The following is a 24,208-nucleotide window of genomic DNA, read 5'->3' as shown; positions in this document are numbered from 1 at the left end:
AAAAAGATTGGGTAAGGGTCAAAGTAAAACTTTTTTTTTTTAAGTCTCTTGCTCCCACCCACCCCTCCCCAGGGCTTCGCGCCGGGATGTATATAATGGATATATCGGCAAGAAATTGGTACAATTGGGACTGTTTGAAAGGGGATTAATTAAACATTGCCTGTTTTATTTTTTCCCCCCCCAGTTAATATTCCGTGTAAAATCGATATTTCATAGTGTCTTTGAAAAATACTATGATACCATGTGTCCACTTGGGGGCAGTGTAGCTCTTTGAAAGGCTGAATTGTGCTGCTGAGGACAGGAACAGTTCATTTTTGTGACAGCAATATCAGTGGCAGCAGTGGGACCTGCTGTAGTATGATCCTTCTGTATAAGGACTTAGTTGATAGACATCATCATTGTTTTTGTCGTGCTGATAACGTCTTTCTCTCTCCTCCATTCTCTCTTCTCTCTCTTTCAGGATGAAGTGGGGAAGTGTTTGACAGAGGAGTGTCACTGGCTGTCAGAGTGTGAGCCTCACCACCAGGTAAGAGACCAGACCCCTTCTTATTGGCACTTAATTGCTTACTGTCCTAAGCCAATCAATTACCATGAATATAAATGTAACCTAAGTACCATATTACCAACATTTCATTATGCATTCTTTCACATTTTGTTTATTTGTCCAATTATGCATACTGAATCTTCTTTTGAAGAGTGTGTGCATTGTCCATCATAGGATAATCCATGTCAAATCAGTGTGCACATGTCAGCGTAGGTGTTGAGCAACTCAGGAGTTTCGTGTTGAAACCCAGAGGCGGCAGCTCAGAGGCACGTTCACTTCAAACGGTGTTACATGCAGTCTGACTGACATCGTCATCAGGTTATTACTGCCTTATTACTACTCCATTACTGCAAACCGAGCTTGCTGATGAGCCTCTTCAGCTCACTGGTCTTGGTCTTTAAAACACACACTGCGTACCAGACCTCTGGAGTCTGCCATCGTGTCAATGATTCGCCCCATGAGTTACGTGGAGCTGTAGCATCCACAATGAGAACAAAGTCTCTGAAGGTGAAACTCAGCTTTGTGCTGTTCCACTTCGGACGATCCTGCATCATTGACAGATACTCCCATGTCCATCTTCTACAGAAGAGTTCTGCAAGGTACTGGGCTTGTTTCCATCTCCTTCGAGCATACAAGTCGTCCTTCTTGACCAGAGCTGGTGGCAACAATGGTTATCCTTTGAGTTGAATGACGTGATTTGGCATTAGGGAATCCAAGACACTTGGGTCATTCGAGACCTAAGTTATTAGGCAGTCATTAAGAATTGCCTCCATCTTACATGGAGCTGTTTACAGGGCTTCGCCATCAAACCTGCATCATGACGGGTTGAAGAACACTCTTTACTAGCTGGATGAGCTGTACCACACACACCGGCATGGTGAGCACCATTAGGAGTGTTGAATCTCCACTTTATGCAATCCTGCAACAGGGCCTTTTGAATTTTGTCTTGGTTTAGATCCTTCAGAGCTTCTCTTAGCTCACGGTTAAAGCTGACACATTTTATTCCATTGTCCTCTCCTAAATTCAGCAAAAAAAGGAAAGTCCTCTCACTGTCAACTGCGTTAATTTTCAGCAAAATGAACATCTGTAAATATTTTCAACAACTGAGACATAAACTGAACAAGTTCCACAGACATGTGACTAACATAAATGGAATAATGTGTCCCTGAACAAGGGGGGAGGGGGTCCAAATCAAAAGTAAAAGTCAGTATCTGGTGTGGCCACCAGCTGCATTAAGTACTGCAGTGCATCTCCTCCTCATGGACTGCACCAGAGTTGCCAGTTCTTGCTGTCAGATGTTACCCCACTCTTCCACCAAGACACCTGCAAGTTCCCAGACATTTCTGGGCGGAATGGCCCTAGCCCTCACCCTCTGATCCAACTAGTCCCAGACGTGCTCAATGGGATTGAGATCCGGGCTGTTCGCTGGCCATGGCAGAACACTGACATTCCTGTCTTGCAGGAAATCATTCACAGAATGAGCAGTATAGCTGGTGGCATTGTCATGCTGGAGGGTCATGTCAGGATGAGCCTGCAGGAAGGGTTCGGCATGAGGCAGGAGGATGTCTTCCCTGTAACGACCAGCATTGAGAGTGCCTGCAATGACAACAAGCTCAGTTCGATGATGCTGAGACACACCGCCCCAGACCATGACGGACCCTCCACCTCCAAATCGATCCCACTCCAGAGTTCAGGCCTCGGTGTAAGGCTCATTCCTTCGATGATAAACACGAATCCAACCATCACCCCTGGTGAGACAAAACCGTGACTTGTCAGTGAAGAGCACTTTTTGCCAGTCCTGTCTGGCCCAGCGACGGTGGGTTTGTGCCCATGGGCGACGTTGTTGCCGGTGATGTCTGGTGAGGACCTGCCTTACAACAGTCCAGCCTCTCTCAGCCTATTGCGGACAGTCTGAGCACTGATGGAGGGATTGTGTGTTCCTGATGTAACTCGGGCAGTTGTTGTTGCCATCCTGAACCTGTCCCGCAGGTGTGATGTTCGGATGTACCGATCCTGTGCAGGTGTTGTTACACGTGGTCTGCCACTGCGAGGATGATCAGCTGTCTCTCCTGTCTCCCTATAGAGCTGTCTTAGGCGTCTCACAGTAAAGACATTGCAATTTATTGCCCTGGCCACATCTGCATTCCTCATGCCTACTTGTAGCATGCCTAAGGCACGTTCACGCAGATGAGCATGGACTCTGGGCATCTTTCTTTTTGTGTTTTTCAGAGTCAGTGGAAAGGCCTCTTTAGTGTCCTAAGTTTTCATACATGTGACCTTAATTGCCTACCGTCTATAAGCTGTTAACGACTGTTCCACAGGTGCATGTTCATTAATTGTTTATGGATCATTGAACAAGCATGGGAAACAGTGTTTAAACCGTTTGCAATGAAGATCTGTGAAGTTATTTTGGTTTTTACTAATTATCTTTGAAAGACCTGAAAAAGGGACATTTCTTTTTTTTGCTGAGTTTACAAATGAACCGTTGAAGGGGACTGAAGCATGAGTCTGTGTCAAAGGAATGAGCCATTTTGAGAAGGATGGCTCAGCAGGTCAGATGTGAATATTACTCCATACCTCTTTACATTACTTTGTCCTCTCTTAACTTCAGTAGGTCCGCAGTAGTCAATGCCTACATGAGTGAAAAGTGATAGATCTGTAGAGATCCTGTCTATAGGAAGAGAAGCCATTTTCTGCTGTCCTACATTTCCATGTTTGCGTTGACAAGCCAGACATTCCTGTATGATGGAGCTTGCTGCAGAGTTGCTACGCAGAACCCAGTATATGCGCTGCAGCCTGGAGAGCATGTCATTTCTCCTGCTGTGGCCAACCAGGTCATGACAAAGGATCAGTTTTGAGATGTCTCTGTCTTTGGGAAGAATGGCTGGGTGTTTTTAATCTTCAGGCATGGCAGAGCTGCTAGCCTTCCACCTACCCTCAGGACACTGTTCAACAAGACTGGATCCATTCTGTACAGCACCAGTCAAAAGTTTGGACTCACCTACTCATTCAATAGTTTTTCCTTTATTTGTACTATTTTCTACATTGTAGAATAAGAGTTAAGACATTAAAACTATGAAATAACACATATGGAATCATGTAGTTACCAAAAAAGTGTTAAACAAATCCAAATATATTTATATTCTTCAAAGTAGCCACCCTTTGCCTTGATGACAGCTTTGCATACTCTTAGCATTCTCTCAACCAGCTTCACGAGGAATGCTTTTCCAACAGTTTTAAAAGAGTTCCCACAAATGCTGAGCAGTTGTTGGCTGCTTTTCCTTCACTCTGCGGTCCAACTCATTCCAAACCTTCTCAGTCGGGTGGTTGTGGAGGCCAGGTCATCTGATGCAGCACTCCATCACTCTCCTTCTTGGTCAAATAGTCATTACACAGCCTGGAGGTGTGTTGGGTCATTGTCCTGTTGAAAAACAAATGATAGTCTAAGCGCAGATCAGATGGGATGGCGTATTGCTGCAGGATGGACAGATTTCCACCTGTCTAATGTCCATTGCTCGTGTTTTTTGACCCAAGCAAGTCTCTTCTTCTTATTGGTGTCCTTTAGTAGTGGTTTCTTTGCAGCATTTCAACCATGAAGACCTGATTCATGCAGTCTCCTCTGAACAGTTGCTGTTGAGATATGTCTGTTACTTGAACTCTGTGAAGAACTTATTTGGGCTGAAATTTCTGAGGCTGGTAACTCTAATGAACTAATCCTCTGCAGCAGAGGAAACTCTGGGTCTTCCTTTCCTGTGGCACTCCTCATGAGAGCCATGTTCATCATAGCGCTTGATGCTTTTTGCGACTGCACCTTAAGAAACTTTAAAAGTTCTTGCCATTTTCCACATTGACTGACCTTCATGTTTTAAAGTAATGATGGACTGTCATTTATCTTAGTTTATTTGAGCTGTTCTTGCCATAATATAGATTTGGCCTTTTACCAAATAGGGCTATCTTCTGTTTACCACCCCTACCTTGTCACAACACAACTGATTGGCTCAAACGCATTAAGAAGGAAAGAAATTCCACAAATTAACTTTTAACAAGGCACACCTGTTAATTGAAATGTTTTATAAGTGACTACCTCATGAAGCTGGTTGAGAGAATGCCAAGAGTGTGCAAAGCAGTCATCAAGGCAAAGGGTGGCTACTTTGAAGAATCTCAAAGGTGTGTCAAAACTTATTTAGTACTGTAAATGTTGCTGATCTGTTAACTGTGCCTTTGCTGAATGCAGCAATTCTATTCTTGGACAAAGCATACAACAGCTTCCTCTGCCTGGGCAATGTCGTCCACTGAGAGTCTGAGTGTACAGCTTTGCTTTGAACTGACATTTGTGATCCTCCAACATTCTCCAGCTCCTCCGTGTGCTTAATGTCCTGCAATGTGTGAGAACAGCCTTTCAAGAACAATGCATACGAATACAATGCCTTCCCATCTACTGGCTTAATGACCAGCTCAGAGCTTTTTCCATATGTGCAGTTTTTTTCCTTCATTTCATTGACCAAGTTGAACTCAAGTGGTTTCTTTGCTTCATTGTATAGCCTTGCTGGATTCATGTGCAAACAGCTACGAACAAGTTCTCTTGGTTGATCACTTTTATACTCCGCTAAATAATAAAGCCTGTCTTGCATGGTGTCAGTTTTGCATTCAATACCATGTTGGAAAGCTTTAATGAATGACCTGTAATGAAGTGGGTCACCATCGAACACTGGTAGGCCTCTTGTTGGCAATAGAGTTTTTGCTTTTTAGCAGAAATTCAGTGATGCCATTCAGTCTTTGGTTAGCATGAAATTGTGGAAAAAAAGGGGTAAAAATACAAAAAAACATTAAAAAAAATAGCATCTTGGTTGGTAGTAGCATTAGCATGGTAGCTAGTAGAATTATCTTGGTAGTTAAAGGAACGAGGAAATAGTAGCATCAGCTTGGTTGCTAGTAGCATTAACCTGGTTGGAACCTGCACTTTGAGTTGCTTGCCCATTAGCGCCATTTGTGGGTGTTGGTGGCTGCTGCTGTGGCTGCTGCTGTGCTTGTATGGTGTTGGTTGCAGAATGTAGCCTTGGTGCACCATGGTTTGTTCTCCCTGTTGGGATCCTGTAGGAGTAGGTTTCAAGTTTTATTAGTCATATGTACAGGATACGCATGGTTTACATCGTCCAACAAAATTCTTACTTGCAGGTTCCTTCTCGACAAGGCAACAACAATAAGAAATCAAATATAAGAATACAAACATAAAGTAAATGGCTCAGTAGAATAGAATAAACATTTCAAATCAAACTTTGTCACATGCGCCGAATACAACAATTGTAGACCTTACCGTGAAATGCTTACTGACAAGCCCTTATCCAACAGTGCAGTTCAAGAAGAGTTAGGAAAATATTTACCAAATAGACTAAAGTAAAAAGTAACACAGTAAGAATAACAATAACGAGGCTATATACAGGGATTTTTGTTTTAGATTCTGTCTCTCACAGTTGAAGTGTACCTATGATACAAATTACAGACCTCTACATGCTTTGTAAGTAGGAAAACCTGCAAAATCGGCAGTGTATCAAATACTTGTTCTCCCCACTATAGGTGTTCCTTTTGTCCAGGTGGGAAAGGGCAGTGTGGAGTACGATTGAGATTGCATCATCTGCGGATCTGTTGGGGCGGTATGCAAATTGGAGTGGGTCTAGGGTGTCGGGAGGATGCTGTTGATGTGAGCCATGACCAGCCTTTCAAAGCACTTTATGGCTACCAACGTGAGTGCTACAGGGCGGTAATCATTTAGGCAGGTTATCTTTTCTTCCTTGGGCACAGGGACTGTGGTGGTTTGCTTGAAACATGTAGGTATTACAGACTCGGTCAGGGAGAGGTTGAAAATGTCAGTGAAGACACTTGATAGTAGGTTCGCGCATGCTTTGAGTACACCTCCTGGTAATCCGTCTGGCCAGCCGCTTTGTTGACCTTTTTAAAGTTTTTTCCACATCGGCTACCGAGAGCGTTATCACACAGTTGAGCATAAGTAATAATACAGGAAGGCACAATTTATAGTACAATATTGATATTTGTATTGGGGAAGAGGTGGGGGCAGTGTATAAAATGAGCAGTATAATAAGAGTCTGGTAGCAGCAGTTGTGGTGTGTGAGTGCATGTGTGCTAAAGTGCGGAGAATCAGAGCAGGTGGTCAGTCCAGTTCAAGTGTTCATCAGTCTGATGGCTTGTAGATAGACACAGTCTCTCAGCCTGTTGCTTTCAGACCTCAAGCTCTGATACCGTCTACCCAACGGTAAGGGAGAGAACAGCTCATGGCGGGGGTGTGTGGGGTCCTTGATAGTACTGCATGCCTTCCTCAGGCACCGTTTTGAGTAGATGGGAGCATGGTCCCAGTGATATACTAGGCCGTCTTCACCACTCGCTGTAAGGCCTTGAGGTCGTGGATGAAGCAATTCCCATACCAGGCTGCGATACAACCGGTCAGGATGCTCTCCTTCGTGCAGCGGTAGTATTTGGAGAGGACCTGGGGAAGCATGTCAAATTTATTCCGCCACCATAGGAAGTAGAGACACCGATGCACTCTCAAGAGTGGTGGTGTTGTTGGTCCATGACAAGTCCTCAGTGATGTGGACCCAGAGGAACTTAAAACTTGTGAGTCTCTCTACTGCAGTCCCGTTGATGTGTATCGGGGCATGCTTCCTCTCTGCTTTCTGAAGTCAACAATCAACTCCTTTGTTTTGCTGACGTTGAGGGGGACGTTGTTGTCATGATACCACAATGCCAGTTCACTTACCTCCTCCCTATAGGCTGACTCGTCATTGGTGGTTATCACCCCCCTATAACTGTGGTGTCATCAGCAAACTTGATGATGGTGTTGGTGTCGTGCAAAGCCACGCAGTTGTTGAGTACAGCAGAGGACTGAGGACACACCCCTGGGGGGCCCTTGTGTTAAGAGTCAGTGTGGAGGTGTTGTTACCAATCCTTACAGCATGTGTTCTACCGTCAGGAAGTCCAGGATTCAGTTGCCGAGGTGGTGTCCAGACCCAGGGCACTGAGCTTGGTGTCGAGCTTGGCTGGAACAATAGTGTTGAATGCTGAACTGTAGTCAATGAACAGCACTCTCACATAGGTGTTCCTCTTGTCCAGATGTGTTACGACCATGTGAATAGCAATGGAAATAGAATCTTCCGTGGAACTGTTAGAGCGGTAGGAAAATTGGCATGGTTCCAGTGTGCCTGGCATGCTGGCCTTGATGTGGGCCATGATCAGCCTCTCAAAGCCCTTCATGATGACCAAGGTGAGTGCGACAGGGCAATAGTCACTTTGGCATGTCACCTTGTTTTTCTTGGGCACTGGGACAATGGTGGTCTCCTTAGAGCAGGTGGGGACTACAGCCTGGGACAAGGACAGGTTGAAGATGTCTGAAAAGACGTCCACCAGCTGGTTAGGACACACTCTGAGGAGCGGCCAGGGATGCCATCTGGGCAAGCAGCATCAGAGAGTGAAAACACTTGGTCGGGTCGGAGTTGTCTTGGATGGCTCCGTATTTTCTGCCTTGAAGCGAGCATAGAATGTGTCAAGCTTGACTGTGAGGGAGGCTTGGTGTCACGGCACAGCTGGATTTGCATTTGTAGTCTGTGATAGTCTGTAATCCTTGCCACATGCGACACGAGTTGGAGTTGTGGAACATCAGCACTTAGCTAAGTTTGAGTCTGTATTGTCTTTTTTTAGGGATGCATTGTATGGATATCTCTGTTCATCCAGGGTTTTTGGTTGGGGTATGTCCGGATTGTTATTGTGGCTACAACATCAACATTTCCTAATGAATGAATATTTTTTTTTTTTTTATGGATAATTTCTTACATTGTTAGCCCAGAAAACCTTAAGTGTTATTACATACATCCGGGAAGAACTATTGGATATCAGAGAGACGTCAAATTACCAGCACAACCAGCACTACGACCAGGAATATGACTTTCCCAAAGCGGATCCTTTGTCTGCATCTCCCAAGGCATTCAAACTGATTCTAGAGGCCGACGCAAAACAACCGCCGGAGGAGAAGGTGTTGTAAGCGGTCTTCTAGTGAGGCTTCCGATGCGTGCACACCACCCACCGCTTCCGAGTATATTACTCACTAATGTCCAGACCCAAGTTAACAAAGTAGGCAATTAGGGCAAGAGTTGATTTCCAAAGAGATATCTGGGATTGTAACAATGTTTCACAGAAACATGGCTAGCTTGGGACATGCTGTTGGAGTCAATACAGCCAACGGGATTTTCAGTTTATCACACCGACAGGAATAAACATCTTTCCGGTAAGAAAAAGGGCAGGGGTGGATGTTTCATGATTAACGACTCATGGTGTAATTGTAACAACATACAGGAACTCAAGCCCTTTTGTTCACCTCAACTAGAATTCCTCACAATCAAATGCCGACCGTATTATCTCCCAAGAGAACTCTCCTCCGTTATTGTCACAGCCGTGTATATCCCTCCGCAAGATGATACCAAGACTGCCATCAAGGAACTTCACTGAACTTTATGCAAACTGGAAACCATATATCCTGAGATTGCACTTATTGCAGCTGGGGATTATAATACAGCTAATTTGAGAACAAGGCTACCTAAATTCTATCAGCATATCGATTGCAGTACACGAGCGAGTAACACTCTCGACCATTGCTACTCTAACTTCCACGATGCATACAAGGCCCTCCCCCGCCCTCCTTTTGGCAAATCTGACCATTCTTGTCGCCCGTGCTTAGGTCTATCCAACGCTGGTCTGACCAATAGGATTCCACGCTTCAATCACGTGGACTGGGATATGTTCCGGGTAGCCTCAGATAACGTATATGCTGACTCGGTGATTGAGTTTATAAGGAAGTGTATAGGAGATGTTGTACCCACTATGACTATTAAAACCTTCCTTAACCAGAAACCGTGCATTGATGGCAGCATTTGCGCAAAACTGAAAGCCCGTACCGGCAAAATTAATCATGGCAAGGCAATTGGGAATATGGCCAAATACAAACAGTGTAGTTATTCCCTCCATAAGGCAATCAAACAAGTGTCAGGATAGAGACAAAGTGGAGTTGCAATTCAATGGCTCAAACACGAGACGTATGTGACCGTGTCTACAGACAGACAATCACGGATTACAAAAAGAAAACCAGCCCCGTCGCGGATATTGACGTCTTGCTTCCAGAAAAAATAAACAATTTCTTTGCGCGCTTTGAGGACAATACAGTGCCACCAACTACCAAAGACTGTGGGCTCTTTCTCCATGGCTGGCGTGAGTAAAACTTTTAAACGTGTTAATCCTCACAAGGCTGCTGACCCAGATGGCATCCCTTGCTGCATCCTCAGAGCATGCGCAGACCAGCTGGCTGGTGTGTTTTATGGATATTTTTTATCAATCCCTATCCCAGTCTGTTGCCCCCACATGCTTCAATATGTCCACCATTGTTCATGTTCCCAAGATAGCTAAGGTAACTGAACTAAATGACTGTTGGCCCGTAGCACTCACTTCTGTTATCATGAAGTGCTTTGAGAAACTAGTCAAGGATCTCTCTGTACTTTGCTCCATTCATTTTTTCCTCAATCCTGACTAGTCTCTGTCCCTGCCGCTGGAAAACATCCCCACAGCATGATGCTGCAACCACTGTGCTTCACTGTGGGGATGGTGCCAGGTTTCCTCCATACATGATACTTGTCATTAATGCCAAATAGTTCAATCTTGGTTTCATCAGGCCAGAGAATCTTGTTTCTCATGGTCTGAGAGTCCTTTAGGTGTCTTTTGGCAAACTCCAAGCGGGCTGTCATGTGCATTTTACTCATGTGCGTCCGTCTGGCCAATACCAAAAAGGCCTGATTGGTGGAGTGCTGCAGAGATGGTTGTCCTTCTGGAAGGTTCTCCCATCGCAACAGAGGAACTCTGGAGCTCTGTCAAAGTGACCATCGGGTTCTTGGTCACCTCCCTGACCAAGGCCCTTCTCCTCTGATTGCTCAGATTGCCTGGGCGGCCAGCTCTAAGAAAAGTCTTGGTAGTTCCAAGCTTCTTCCATTTAAGAATGATGGAAGCCACTATGTTCTTGGGGACCTTCAATGCTGCAGAAATGTTTTGGTACCCTTCCCCAGATCTGTGCCTCAAAACAATCAAATTTCAAATCAATCACATGTATTTATACAGCAGCAGATGTCATAACGTGTTATACAGAAACCCAGCCAAAAATCCCAAACAGCAAGCAATGCAGATGTAGAAGCACTGTGTAGAAACAATCTTGTATCGGAGCTCTACTGACAATTCCTTCGACTTCACTGCTTGGTTTTTGCTCTGGCATGCACTGTCAACTGTGGGACCTTATATACAGTTGAAGTCGGAATTTACATACACTTACTTAGGAGTCATTAAAACTCGTTTTTCAACCACTCCACACATTTCTTGTTAACAAACTATAGTTTTGGCAAGTCAGTTAGGACATCTACTTTGTGCATGACACAAGTCATTTTTCCAACAATTGTTTACAGACAGATTATTTCACTTATAATTCACTGTATCACAATTCCAGTGGGTCAGAAGTTTACATACACTAAGTTGACTGTGCCTTTAAACAGCTTGGAAAATTCCAGAAAATGATATAATGGCTTTAGAAGCTTCTGATAGGCTAATTGACATCATGTGAGTCAATTGGAGGTGTACCTGTGGATTTATTTCAAGGCCTACCTTCAAACTCAGTGCCTATTTGCTTGACATCATGGAAAAATCAAAAGAAATCAGCCAAGCCCTCAGAACTAATTGTAGACCTCAACCAGTCTGGTTCATCCTTGGGAGCAATTTCCAAATGCCTGAAGGTACCAAGTTCATCTGTACAAACAATAGTATGCAAGTATAAACACCATGGGACCTCGCAGCCGTCATACCGCTCAGGAAGGAGACACGTTCTGTGCAAAGCAATCCCAGAATAACAGCAAAGGACCTATTTAAGATGCTTGAGGAAACAGGTACAAAAGTATCTATATCCACAGTAAAACGAGTCCTATATCAACATAACCTGAAAGGCTGCTCAGCAAGGAAGAAGCCACTGCTCCAAAACCGCCATAAAAAAGCCAGACTACGGTTTGCAACTGCACATCGGGACAAAGATGGTACTTTTTAGAGAAATGTCCTCTGGTCTGATGAAACACAAATAGAACTGTTTGGCCATAATGACCATCGTTATGTTTGGAGGAAAAAGGGGGAGGCTTGCAAGCCGAAGAACACCATCCCAAACGTGAAGCACGGGGGTGGCAGCATCATGTTGTTGGGGTGCTTTGCTGCAGGAGGGACTGGTGCACTTCACAAAATAGATGGCATCATGAGCAAGCAAGTGTATGTGGATATATTGAAGCAACATCTCAAGACATCAGTCAGGAAGTTAAAGCTTGGTCGCAAATGGATCTTCCAAATGGACAATGTGTCAGGTGCGTGAATGAGGACCCAAAAGCGAATTAACAAAACAGAGTTTCTTTAATGACGAAACACACGTAGGCTCAGATGGACAGGCAGATTCCGACAGGACAGGACAAGGTTAGATGAACATGCAGATTCCGACAGGACAGGACAAGGTTGCAGCAAACACAACGATAGTCTGGTTCAGGCATGAGTAACACAAACGAGAATCCGACAAAGACAGGAGAAGAAACAGAGAGAGATATAGAGACCTAATCAGAGGGAAAAAGGGAACAGGTGGGAAAAGGGGTGAACGAGGTAGTCAGAGAAGACAAGGAACAGCTGGGGGAAAGAGGGGAAGAAAAGGTAACCTAGTACGACCAGCAGAGGGAGACAGGGTGAAGAGAAAGGACAGAAACAAGACACAACATGACAATACATGACAGTACCCCCCCACTCACCGAGCGCCTCCTGGCGCACTCGAGGAGGAAACCTGGCGGCAACGGAGGAAATCATCGATCAGCGAACGGTCCAGCACGTCCCGAGAGGGAACCCAACTCCTCTCCTCAGGACCGTACTCCTCCCAATCCACTAGGTACTGATGACCACGGCCCCGAGGACGCATGTCCAAAATCTTACGGACCCTGTAGATAGGTGCGCCCTCGACAAGGATGGGGGGGGGAAGACGAGCGGGGGCGCGAAGAACGGGCTTAACACAGGAGACATGGAAGACCGGGTGGACGCGACGAAGATATCGCGGAAGAAGAAGTCGCACTGCGACAGGATTAATGATCTGAGAAATACGGAACGGACCAATGAACCGCGGGGTCAACTTGCGAGAAGCTGTCTTAAGGGGAAGGTTCTGAGTGGAGAGCCAAACTCTCTGACCGCGACAATATCTAGGACTCTTAGTTCTACGCTTATTAGCAGCTCTCACAGTCTGCGCCCTATAACGGCAAAGTGCAGACCTGACCCTCTTCCAGGTGCGCTCGCAACGTTGGACAAAAGCCTGAGCGGAGGGGACGCTGGACTCGGCGAACTGAGATGAGAACAGCGGAGGCTGGTACCCGAGGCTACTCTGAAAAGGAGATAGCCCGGTCGCAGACGAAGGAAGCGAGTTGTGGACGAAACGACGATAGAAGTTCGCGAAGCCGAGAAAGTGCTGCAGCTCGACGCGTGACTTAGGGACGGGCCAATCAATGACAGCTTGGACCTTAGCGGGATCCATCTTAATGCCTTCAGCGGAAATAACAGAACCGAGAAATGTGACGGAGGAGGCATGAAAAGTGCACTTCTCAGCCTTCACAAAAAGACAATTCTCTAAAAGGCGCTGGAGGACACGTCGAACGTGCTGAACATGAATCTGGAGTGACGGTGAAAAAATCAGGATATCGTCAAGGTAAACGAAAACAAAGATGTTCAGCATGTCTCTCAGGACATCATTGACTAATGCCTGAAAGACAGCTGGAGCGTTAGCGAGGCCGAAAGGAAGAACCCGGTATTCAAAGTGCCCTAACGGAGTGTTAAACGCCGTCTTCCACTCGTCCCCCTCCCTGATGCGCACGAGATGGTAAGCGTTACGAAGGTCCAACTTAGTGAAAAACCTGGCTCCCTGCAGGATCTCGAAGGCCGAAGACATAAGAGGAAGCGGATAACGATTCTTCACTGTTATGTCATTCAGCCCTCGATAATCTATGCAGGGGCGCAGGGACCCGTCCTTCTTCTTAACAAAAAAAAACCCCGCTCCGGCGGGAGAGGAGGAGGGGACTATGGTACCGGCGGCAAGAGCTACAGACAAATAATCTTCGAGAGCCTTACGTTCGGGAGCCGACAGAGAGTATAGTCTACCCCGGGGGGGAGTGGTTCCCGGAAGGAGATCAATACTACAATCATACGACCGGTGTGGAGGAAGAGAGGTGGCCCTGGACCGACTGAACACCGTGCGCAGATCGTGATATTCCTCCGGCACCCCTGTCAAATCACCAGGCTCCTCCTGTGAAGAAGAGACAGAGGAAACAGGAGGGATAGCAGACATTAAACATTTCACATGACAAGAGACGTTCCAGGAGAGGATAGAATTACTAGACCAATTAATAGAAGGATTATGACAAACTAGCCAGGGATGGCCCAAAACAACAGGTGTAAAAGGTGAACGAAAAATTAAAAAAGAAATGGTTTCGCTATGATTACCAGAGACAGTGAGGGTTAAAGGTAGCGTCTCACGCTGAATCCTGGGGAGAGGACTACCATCCAAGGCGATCAAGGCCGTGGACTCCCTTAACTGTCTGAGAGGAATGTCATGTTCCCGAGCCCAGGTCTCGTCCATAAAACAGCCCTCCGCCCCAGAGTCTATCAAGGCACTGCAGGAAGCTGACGAACCGGTCCAGCGTAGATGGACCGACAAGGTAGTGCAGGATCTTGAAGGAGAGACAGGAGTAGTAGCGCTCACCAGTAGCCCTCCGCTTACTGATGAGCTCTGGCTTTTACTGGACATGAAGTGACAAAATGACCAGCGGAACCGCAATAGAGACAGAGGCGGTTGGTGATTCTCCGTTCCCTCTCTTTAGTCGAGATGCGGATACCTCCCAGCTGCATAGGCTCAGCACCCGAGCCGGCAGAGGAAGATGGTAGTGATGCGGAGAGGGGGGCAACGGAGAACGCGAGCTCCTTTCCACGAGCTCGGTGACGAAGATCAACCCGTCGCTCAATGCGAATAGCGAGTTCAATCAAGGAATCCACGCTGGAAGGAACCTCCCGGGAGAGAATCTCATCCTTTACCTCTGCGCGGAGACCCTCCAGAAAACGAGCGAGCAAAGCCGGCTCGTTCCAGCCACTGGAGGCAGCAAGAGTGCGAAACTCAATAGAGTAGTCTGTTATGGATCGATTACCTTGACATAGGGAAGACAGGACCCTGGAAGCCTCCTCCCCAAAAACAGATCGATCAAAAACCCGTATCATCTCCTCCTTAAAGTCCTGATACTGGTTAGTACACTCAGCCCTTGCCTCCCAGATTGCCGTGCCCCACTCACGAGCCCGTCCAGTAAGGAGAGATATGACGTAGGCGATGCGAGCAGTGCTCCTGGAGTAAGTGTTGGGCTGGAGAGAAAACACAATATCACACTGGGTGAGGAACGAGCGGCATTCAGTGGGCTCCCCAGAGTAACACGGCGGGTTATTGATTCTGGGCTCCGGAGATTCGAAAGCCCTGGAAGTGGCCGGTGGATCGAGGCGGAGATGGTGAACCTGTTCTGTGAGGTTGGAGACTTGGGTGGCCAGGGTCTCAACGGCATGTCGAGCAGCAGACAATTCCTGCTCGTGTCTGCCTAGCATCGCTCCCTGGATCTCGACGGCTGAGTGGAGAGGATCCGAAGTCGCTGGGTCCATTCTTGGTCGGATTCTTCTGTCAGGTGCGTGAATGAGGACCCAAAAGCGAATTAACAAAACAGAGTTTCTTTAATGACGAAACACACGTAGGCTCAGATGGACAGGCAGATTCCGACAGGACAGGACAAGGTTAGATGAACATGCAGATTCCGACAGGACAGGACAAGGTTGCAGCAAACACGACGATAGTCTGGTTCAGGCATGAGTAACACAAACGAGAATCCGACAAAGACAGGAGCAGAAACAGAGAGAGATATAGAGACCTAATCAGAGGGAAAAAGGGAACAGGTGGGAAAAGGGGTGAACGAGGTAGTCAGAGAAGACAAGGAACAGCTGGGGGAAAGAGGGGAAGAAAAGGTAACCTAGTACGACCAGCAGAGGGAGACAGGGTGAAGAGAAAGGACAGAAACAAGACACAACATGACAATACATGACACAATGACCCCAAGCATACTTCCAAAGTTGTGGCAAAATGGCTTAAGGACAACAAAGTCAAGGCATTGGAGTGGCCATCACAAAGCCCTCAATCCTATAGAATTTTTTTTGACAGAACTGAAAAAGCGTGTGAGAAAGGAGGTCTACAAACCTGACTGTTACACCAGCTCTGTCAGGAGGAATGGGCAAAAATTTGGGAAGCTTGTGGAAGGCTTCCTGAAACGTTTGACCCAAGTTAAACAATTTAAAGGCAATGCTACCAAATACTAATTGAGTGTATGTAAACTTCTGACCCACTGACCCAATGTGATGAAAGAAATAAAAGCTGAAATAAATCATTCTCTCTACTATTATTCTGACATTTCACATTCTTAAAATAAAGTGGTGATACTAACTGGCCTAAGACATAATTTTTATTAGGATTAAATGTCAGGAATTGTGAAAAACTAAGTTTAAATGCATTTGGCTAAGGTGTATGTAAACTTCCGACTTCAACTGTACATGTAGACAGGTGTGTGCGCCTTTCCAAATCATGTCTAATCAATTGAATGTGGACTCCAGTCAAGTTGTGAAAACATCTCAAGGATGATCAATGGAAACGGACTCACATGAGCTCTATTTCGAGTCTCATACCAAAGTGTCTGAATACTTATTTACATAAGGTATCTGTTTTTTATTTTAATGCATTTTCAAACATGTCTAAAAACCTGTTTTGTATTTATTATGGATCCCCAACTACTCTTCCTGGGGTCCAGCAAAATTAAGGCAGTTTATTAACTTTTAAATACATTATAATTCATTCGCAGATTTCATAACAGGCCCCTACTCCACCACTACCACAAATCTACAGTACACACCCGTGTGTGGGTGTGTATGTCTGTGTGGCTTCACAGTCCCCGCTGTTCCATAAGGGGTATTTTTTTAATCAGTTTTTTAAATCAAATTTTAGTACTGGCATCAGTTACTTGATGTGGTATAGAGTTCAATGTAACCATGGCTCTATGTAGTACTGTGAGCCTTCCATAGTCTGTTCTGGACTGTGAAGAGACCTCCTGTGGTATGTATTGTGGGGTATGTATCGGTGTCCGAGCTGTGCGCCAGTAGTTCAAATAGACAGCTCGGTGCATTCAACATGTCAATACCTCTCATAAATTCAAGTAGTGATGAAGTCAATCTCTCCTCCACTTTGAGCCTGGAGAGATTGACATGCATATTATTAATATTAGCCCTCTGTATACATCCAAGGGCCAGCCGTTCTGCCCTGTTCTGAGACAAAAGCAAAGTCCCTTTTTGTGGCACCTGACAATGACTGAACAGATCCTGTAGGACCTGCCTTGTTGATAGTGCTGTTAAGAAGGCAGAGAAGTGCTTTATTATGTACAAACTTCTCCCCATCTTAGCTACTGTTGTATTATGTTTTGACCATGATAGTTTACAATCCAGCTTTTCTCCAAGCAGTTTAGTCACCTCAACTTTCTCAATTTCCACGATTTAGTTTAGTCAATGATTTGTCCCAAATACAGTGCTTTTAGTTGTATAAATATTTAGGACTAATTTATTCCTTGCCATCCATTCTGAAACTAACTGCAACTCTTTGTTAACCTCTCTTGGGTATGGGGCAGTATTTTCACGTCCGGATGAAAAGCATGCCCAAAGTAAACAGCCTGTTACTCAGGCCCAGAAGCTAGGATAGTCAAACCATCCCCCCCCCAAAAAATAATTGTAATTATTTATTCAAAATAGGAACAAATTCTTATTTTCAATGACGGCCTTCTTATTTTCAATGACAGCCTAGTGGGTTACCTGCCTGTTCAGGGGCAGAACAACAGATTTGTTTGTACCTTGTCAGCTTGGAGATTTGAACTTGCAACCTTCCGGTTACTAGTCCAACGCTCTAACCACTAGGCTACCCTGCCTCCCCAAAAAGAATTCAGCCTACTACTGTTTTCAATGGCTGTCACTTTTATTACAAGGCGAAATCCTCCCAGATTGCAGTTCCTAGGTCTTCCACTAGATGTCAACAGTCTTTAGAAATAGTCTCATGCTGGTTTATGGAAAAATGAGCCAGAAATTGTAGTTTTTCTAGGTGGCTCCCATCTTGGCTGTAGTGTTTCCAAGCGCTTGGAAGAGAGCGCGTTCTTTTGTATTTTTCTCCGGAAAAGACAATAACGATTCTCCGTCTTAAATTGTATAGTTTATTTACGTATTAGGGTACCTAAGGTTTGATTATAAACGTTGTTTGACTTGTTTGGAAAAGTTTATTTGTAATGTTTGGGATTCATTTTGTATGCATTTTGATGGAGGGAAACTGGATGGATTATTGACTGAAGCACGCCAGCTAAACTGAGTTTTTATGGATATAAAGAAGGACATTATCGAACAAAAGGACCATTTGTGATGTATCTGGGACCTTTTGGAGTGCCAAAAGAAGAAGATCATCAAAGGTAAGGCATTTATTATATCGCTATTTCTGACTTTCGTGGCGCACCTGCCTGGTTGAAATATGTTTTTCATGCTTTTTAATGCGGGGCGCTGTCCTCAGATAATCGCATGGTGTGCTTTAGTCATAAATCCTTTTTGAAATCTGACACAGCGGCTTGATTAACAAGAAGGTAAGCTTTATTTTGATGTATTACACTCGTGATTTTATGAAAGTTAAATATTTATAATTCTATAGTTTGAATTTCGCGCTCTGCAATTTCACTGGATGTTGTCAAGGTGGGATGCTACCGTCCCACCTGCCCATAAGAAGTTAAGTGTTGCAGACATTTCAGTCACTGTAGTAGCTGACATGTGTAGTGTTGAGTCATCTGCATACATAGACAGACTGTCTTTACTCAAAGCCTGTGGCATGTCATTAGTAAAGATTGAAACAAGTAATGGGTCTAGACAGCTGCCCTGGGGAATTCCTGATTCTGCCTGGATTATGTTGGAGAGGCTTCCGTTGAAGAACACCCTGTGTGTCTGTTAGACAGGTAACTCTTTATCCACAATATAGCAGTGGGTGTAGTCAACACATACATTTTTCCAGCAGCAGACTATGATTGTCAAAAGTTGCACTGAAGCATAACAGCCCCCACAATATTTTTATCATCAATTTCTCTCAACCAATCATCAGTCATTTGTGTAAGTGACCTGTGCTTGTTGAATGTCCTTCCCAATCAGCGTGCTGAAAGTCTGTTGTCAATTTGTTTTCTGTAAAATAGCATTGTATCTGATCAAACATTTTTTTCCAACTTTAAGGGTTGGTAACAGGCTGATTGGTCAGCTCTTTAAGCCAGTAAAGGGGGCTTTACTATTCTTAGGTAGCGGAATGACTTTTGCTTCCCTCCAAGTCTGGGGGTTCACACTTTCTAGAAGACTTAAATTGAAAATATGGCAAATAGGAGTGGCAATATCGTCCGCTATTATCCTCAATTTTCCATCCAACTTGTCAAACCCCGTTGGTTGATAGTGTCATGACCTTCCCTCCTGTGTGAGGATCAGAGAGAGCCCCTCTCTCTCCCACCAGAGAGGAGGGGGGTGGAAGTTGACCATTTTATGATGGTCTTAAATACCTTGCAGGAACTTTCTCTCCCACTCTGCAGAAATGGAATTTAAAAAATCCCTTTTACAACAGAGATAATTATTGTAGAGTACTGTAACATCCAATATTGGATAATGAAACAGTATTTCTGTAATCCAAACATTTGGAATTGTCCGTGGGTATTTAAATAACAAATCTTAATTTCGATTTTGTGATGTCATTAAAGACGATAGAACAACATAACTATCTCTGAAAGTGTACATTTCCAAGTTGTCAGGTTTACATCTAAATGCTGTGGAACTTATATGATTAAATATGAAACTATTTGTGATAAGATGAAATGTGATTTTAGCCTTCTAAATGAGAATAGTTTTTCATAAATGTTCTACCCAGTCAGTGACCACACCCACATGAGCACAGACATTATGTTGGCATCATGGAACGCCCCCTTTTACCAGCGTGCATAAAACCCCTTTCACATTAGACCAAGCAGAATACGGTGTAAGCCGGATGTTGCAAATGGTTAGACTCTACCAGACCAGTTAAGTGCAGCACGAGCTGAATACGTCACAAATCCTCTTCTGAGGAGGAGTAGTAGGAAGGATGGGAAGACCAATGCGCAGCATGGTAAGTGTCCATATTGTTTAATAAGAATAATGAACACTGAACAAAACAATAAACGACAACGTGAAATAACAAAACCGAAACAGTTCCGTGTGGATCAAACACTGACACGGAAAATAATCACCCACAACTCAAAAGTGAAACCAGGCTACCTAAGCATGGTTCTCAATCAGGGACAACGATTGACAGCTGCCTCTGATTGAGAAGCATACCAGGCCAAACACAGAAATCCCAAAACATAGAAAAAGGAACATAGACAACCCACCCAACTCACGCCCTGACCATACTAAAACAAAGACATAACAAAAGAACTAAGGTCAGAACGTGACACACACTCACTTTAAGGAATTCAAAATTACAATATATACTTGGCTGTGTAGTATCAGCGTTTATTGCTGACAAATATTCTTTACATCAATAACATAGGAATCACTATAAAACGTATCGTATTACTTCATATACTCTATATTAGGCCCAGCCTTTGGAAATCTGTTTTTTCCTAGATATGGCTACTGTATTGTGCTCACTACATCCGATGGATCTGGATTCTGCTCTCAAGCAAATTTCTGCAGCCTTAGTAAAGATGTGATCAATACATGTTCATGATTTCATCCCTGTGCTGTTTGTAACTACCCTGGTAGGATGACTGATAACCTGAACCAGGTTGCAGGCACTGGTTACAGTTTGAATCTTTTTCTTGAGTGGGCAGCTTGATAAAAGCCAGTCAATATTTAAAATAATCCAGAAAAGATACCTCTGATATCACATACATTATCAAGCATTTCACACATGTTATCCAGATACTGAGTGTGAACACTTGGTGGTCTATAGCAGCTTCCCACCAGAATGGGCTTTAGGAGAGGCAGTATTTAACATGAGATCCTATCTAATCTTTACAGGAATGTGGTTCTGATTATAAACAGCAACACCTCCACCATTGGCATTTATATATTTTCTGTAAATGTTATAACCTTGTATTGCTACCACTGTATCATCAAAGGTATTATCTAAGTGAGTTTCAGAGTCAGAATATGAATGTCATCTTTTACTAGCAAATGATTGATTTCATAAACCTTGTTTCTTAAGCTACACATGTTAACTTGGGCTATTTTGATCACTTTTCCTCTAAGGATGCTTACTTATTTTTATTGCTTTACTGGGAAGCTTAGCAGAAGTAGATATGTTCATGTTATTTATGTTAGTGCAGGGTGAACTGCAAACAGTGAACTTCCTCCTAGGGCACACCGGCTCAGTGCCAGAAGTATACATCTGGTTCATAGGCACATGATTACTGCATACAATAGCTGTAGGATCAGCAGAGGCATTCAGGACAGTTAAGAGAGACATTAATTAGGTTACTTACATTCTGTCTACCAACGCCCCTGGTAATGTACATTTGCTGAAGCATTATGACAACTCTGCGTCACAATGGTAGGGATTAGCTGAGCTGGGGTCATTGATAAGTCATTGTCTCAACACAGTCTTATAATGCTGTGAAACGGTCCAGGAACCCAAATTATTTAGATCCTTATAAAAAATGTGTTTTGTTTCCAAAAGTTATCGAAATTGTCAACAAAAGTTACACCCATTGAGTTGCAATGATCACGTAGCCATTTGTGAAGAGAGAGAATCCTGCTAAAGTGTTCAATGCCATGATTCAGAGGCGGCACAGGGCCAGATATGATGGGTATTTTGTTAGTGTCTAGCTAGATAGGATCGATTTCAATGTCCTGACGTAGTACAGTCGGGAGCAGCTTAGTAATGTATTTTACCTGAGCTCCGGGGTAGGACGTTGTTTTTGCACCAGGAATGGTCACATTTCTTACCAGGGAACTACCCAAAATCATATCTGGCGAGAATGACGAGGAAATCCACCCACTCCCACGCTTCACAGGATTTGGAGAACCCTTTATGGATTGGCGAGAGGCAGGATAACTTGAGCCCGTTGCTCCTGGTGCAGTCCTCCAACAGATGGAGAAGCCCTGCTTGATCCAGAGCAGGGACGGAAGGTTGCCGACGTCGACTTTGAAATCGTAGTAGTATGCACTGCGGCCACAGACACCGGCAACCCCAGCAACGAAGGTGCAAGAAGATCAGGCTCCAGGACGTCTAAACTATTCATTGTTTGTATCCGCCCCGGGCCACAAAGCAGTTTAGACTAGGGAGGCCGCTGTCTTTGGCTTCCACGGCTCGTGACATGCGACCATCATTGATTGCCTTGCTCCTCTTGCTGTGCTCCTTCGACTCCGCTATCTCATGGGGGAGCTCCGGGCAACATCGACCAGTCGGATAGCAAGGCAGAGATGCATCCAACAAGCGTGAATGTTGTCCAGACACCAGCGTATAAAATGTAAACATTCCACTCTGTGTTTCTTACATAGGCTGGCGACCTGCGTGATCAAGAAAGCCACCTCAAGCCTATAATCCCTGGCAAGTAAATAATTGCATTGGAACTCTGAGTGATCCGGTTTGTCCCGAAACAAAGCGTAGTAGATACAGCTCCTACAGCACTGGAATTGTTTGTTTATTTCTCCAGACAAAGAGGGCTCCATTGCAAAACTAATCTGGTACCAAATTAATTAGCTTGATGGCTAACAGCTTAGCATCTCTGTCAAGCAGGCTTCAACCTGTCTTTTAAGCGGGATTCCGGGTCAAGAAATAGCGGTCCTAGCTGTTAAAAGGTAACCGATATGAGCAATCCACGCAAAAATAAGTTTGGTTTTCACTTTATCATTATGAGGTATTGTGTGTAGATTGACGAGGAAAACAATTAATTTAATGCATTTTTAGAATCAGGCTGTAATGTAAAAAAATGAAAAGGGGAAAGGGTCTGACTACTTTCTGAATGCACTGTATTTGACCCGTTTCAATAAGCTCGACGTATGTCGCACCTCACTATTTCACAGGAGTAGCATTTGAAGTTTTTTTTTTCTTTCAAAATGTATTTTTTTTGTTGCAGAAATACCTTCTGGAACATGTGAACTTTCATGTGCCTTAATAACAAACTTGTATGCCATCTGTAAATACGAATACAATTGTTACATTTTGAGCCTAGTTGGTTTAGCCACTAGCCATGATTGGCTGAGATTATGGGTGGGCTGGACATGGCGAGAGATGAACTCAGATTGGTCTGCCATTTAGCATGCTTCTGTCTATAACATGAGATGCTCAGTTTGTATAGATAATCCTTTCTACTGCAGCTTTTAATATATATATTTTTTAAGATGCCATGAATAACTGCACGTTTTGCTACTGCTCTCAACAATGCTGCCCTGAAATTAGTTGCGCTATCAACATAGCTCAGTGGGAAAAAGTTGGATGATGATCGTGCCATGCTGACACTCTCGGACTCTGAAAATGAATCAGAGGAATAAGGAAATCCCTGATTTAGGTAAAAAACATTCTCATTGAATCAGACATTGTAGAGTCTTTTGATGACAATGGTGGCGAAGAAACGGTGTCATTGTCACGGAAGAAGTTGACAGTTTTGAAATCAGTGGAAGCAGCAAGATTGCCAAAATCCGGAGAGAGTCCAAAAAGAGAACACACCAAAGGCTGTTGTGTAAAATACCTCACTCCGGATTACATCTTCAAACTAAGGGCAACCATGGCATCCATGACAGAGGGAGAGAAGCGTTCATCCATGCATACGGGTAAGAGTCTCACTACATTTTCAGATATTAAACGTTTCTAATTTGTATGAAAGTTGCCTTCATTGCAAGTTAAAGGATACTGTTAGCTAGCTCGCTAACATTAGCTGGCTGGCTCGCTAGCTAACATTACTTGTTTGATCTGTGTAGTAATACTATTAGTTTCTCAGAAATCCATTTGTATTACTAGATATAGCCTAATGTTAGCTAGCTAGCTAACATTGAACCTAGTTGTTAGCTTTAGCTTCCTCCATGGTAGTATTGATGCATTGAAAACAACTGGGAACTCTGAAAAAAATACGAGGTCAAAGCATGACGTCAGTGATCTTCAGGTCGGAAAAGTCGGAGCTCTAGAAAGAAGCCCGGTTTCTCGAGTTTGAATTCTGAGTTGGATGACAGTTCAAATCTATTTTTCCCCAGTCGGAGCTTGTTTTTTTAGGATATAGGCAGTTCTCAGTTTTGGACTGTTTCGTTCCGGAACCTATTTGCGAGATTCCGGTACCTGACGTGGTATGACAAATAAATGTTCACTGTTTGCAAAGTAAAAATTCAAATAAAAGCAACCAGCATTCATTTGAGTTTCCACCTCTGTAATTATCCTGCCCCCTAAAAAGCGTTGCCTAATGTGAAATGTGAAAAATT

General features: G+C 44.2%; 1 protein-coding gene across 3 annotated transcripts in view; it reads left to right on the top strand.

The window, feature by feature from the left end:
• Window positions 1–24,208, top strand: part of LOC110497982 (coiled-coil domain-containing protein 9B) — a 51,800-nt gene that overhangs the window by 14,248 nt on the left and 13,344 nt on the right. For all 3 annotated transcript variants that reach the window (XM_021574482.2, XM_021574484.2, XM_021574483.2), the window contains exon 6: window positions 461–526. In XM_021574482.2, coding sequence (XP_021430157.2) covers window positions 461–526 — 66 coding nt within the window. The remainder of the gene's footprint in view (window positions 1–460; window positions 527–24,208) is intronic.

The sequence above is a fragment of the Oncorhynchus mykiss genome, chromosome 19, assembly GCF_013265735.2.
Source record: "Oncorhynchus mykiss isolate Arlee chromosome 19, USDA_OmykA_1.1, whole genome shotgun sequence".
Classification (NCBI taxonomy): Eukaryota; Metazoa; Chordata; class Actinopteri; order Salmoniformes; family Salmonidae; genus Oncorhynchus; species Oncorhynchus mykiss.
The sequence above is the reverse complement of the archived record's forward strand: the minus strand, read 5'-3'. Positions and strand labels throughout refer to the sequence as shown.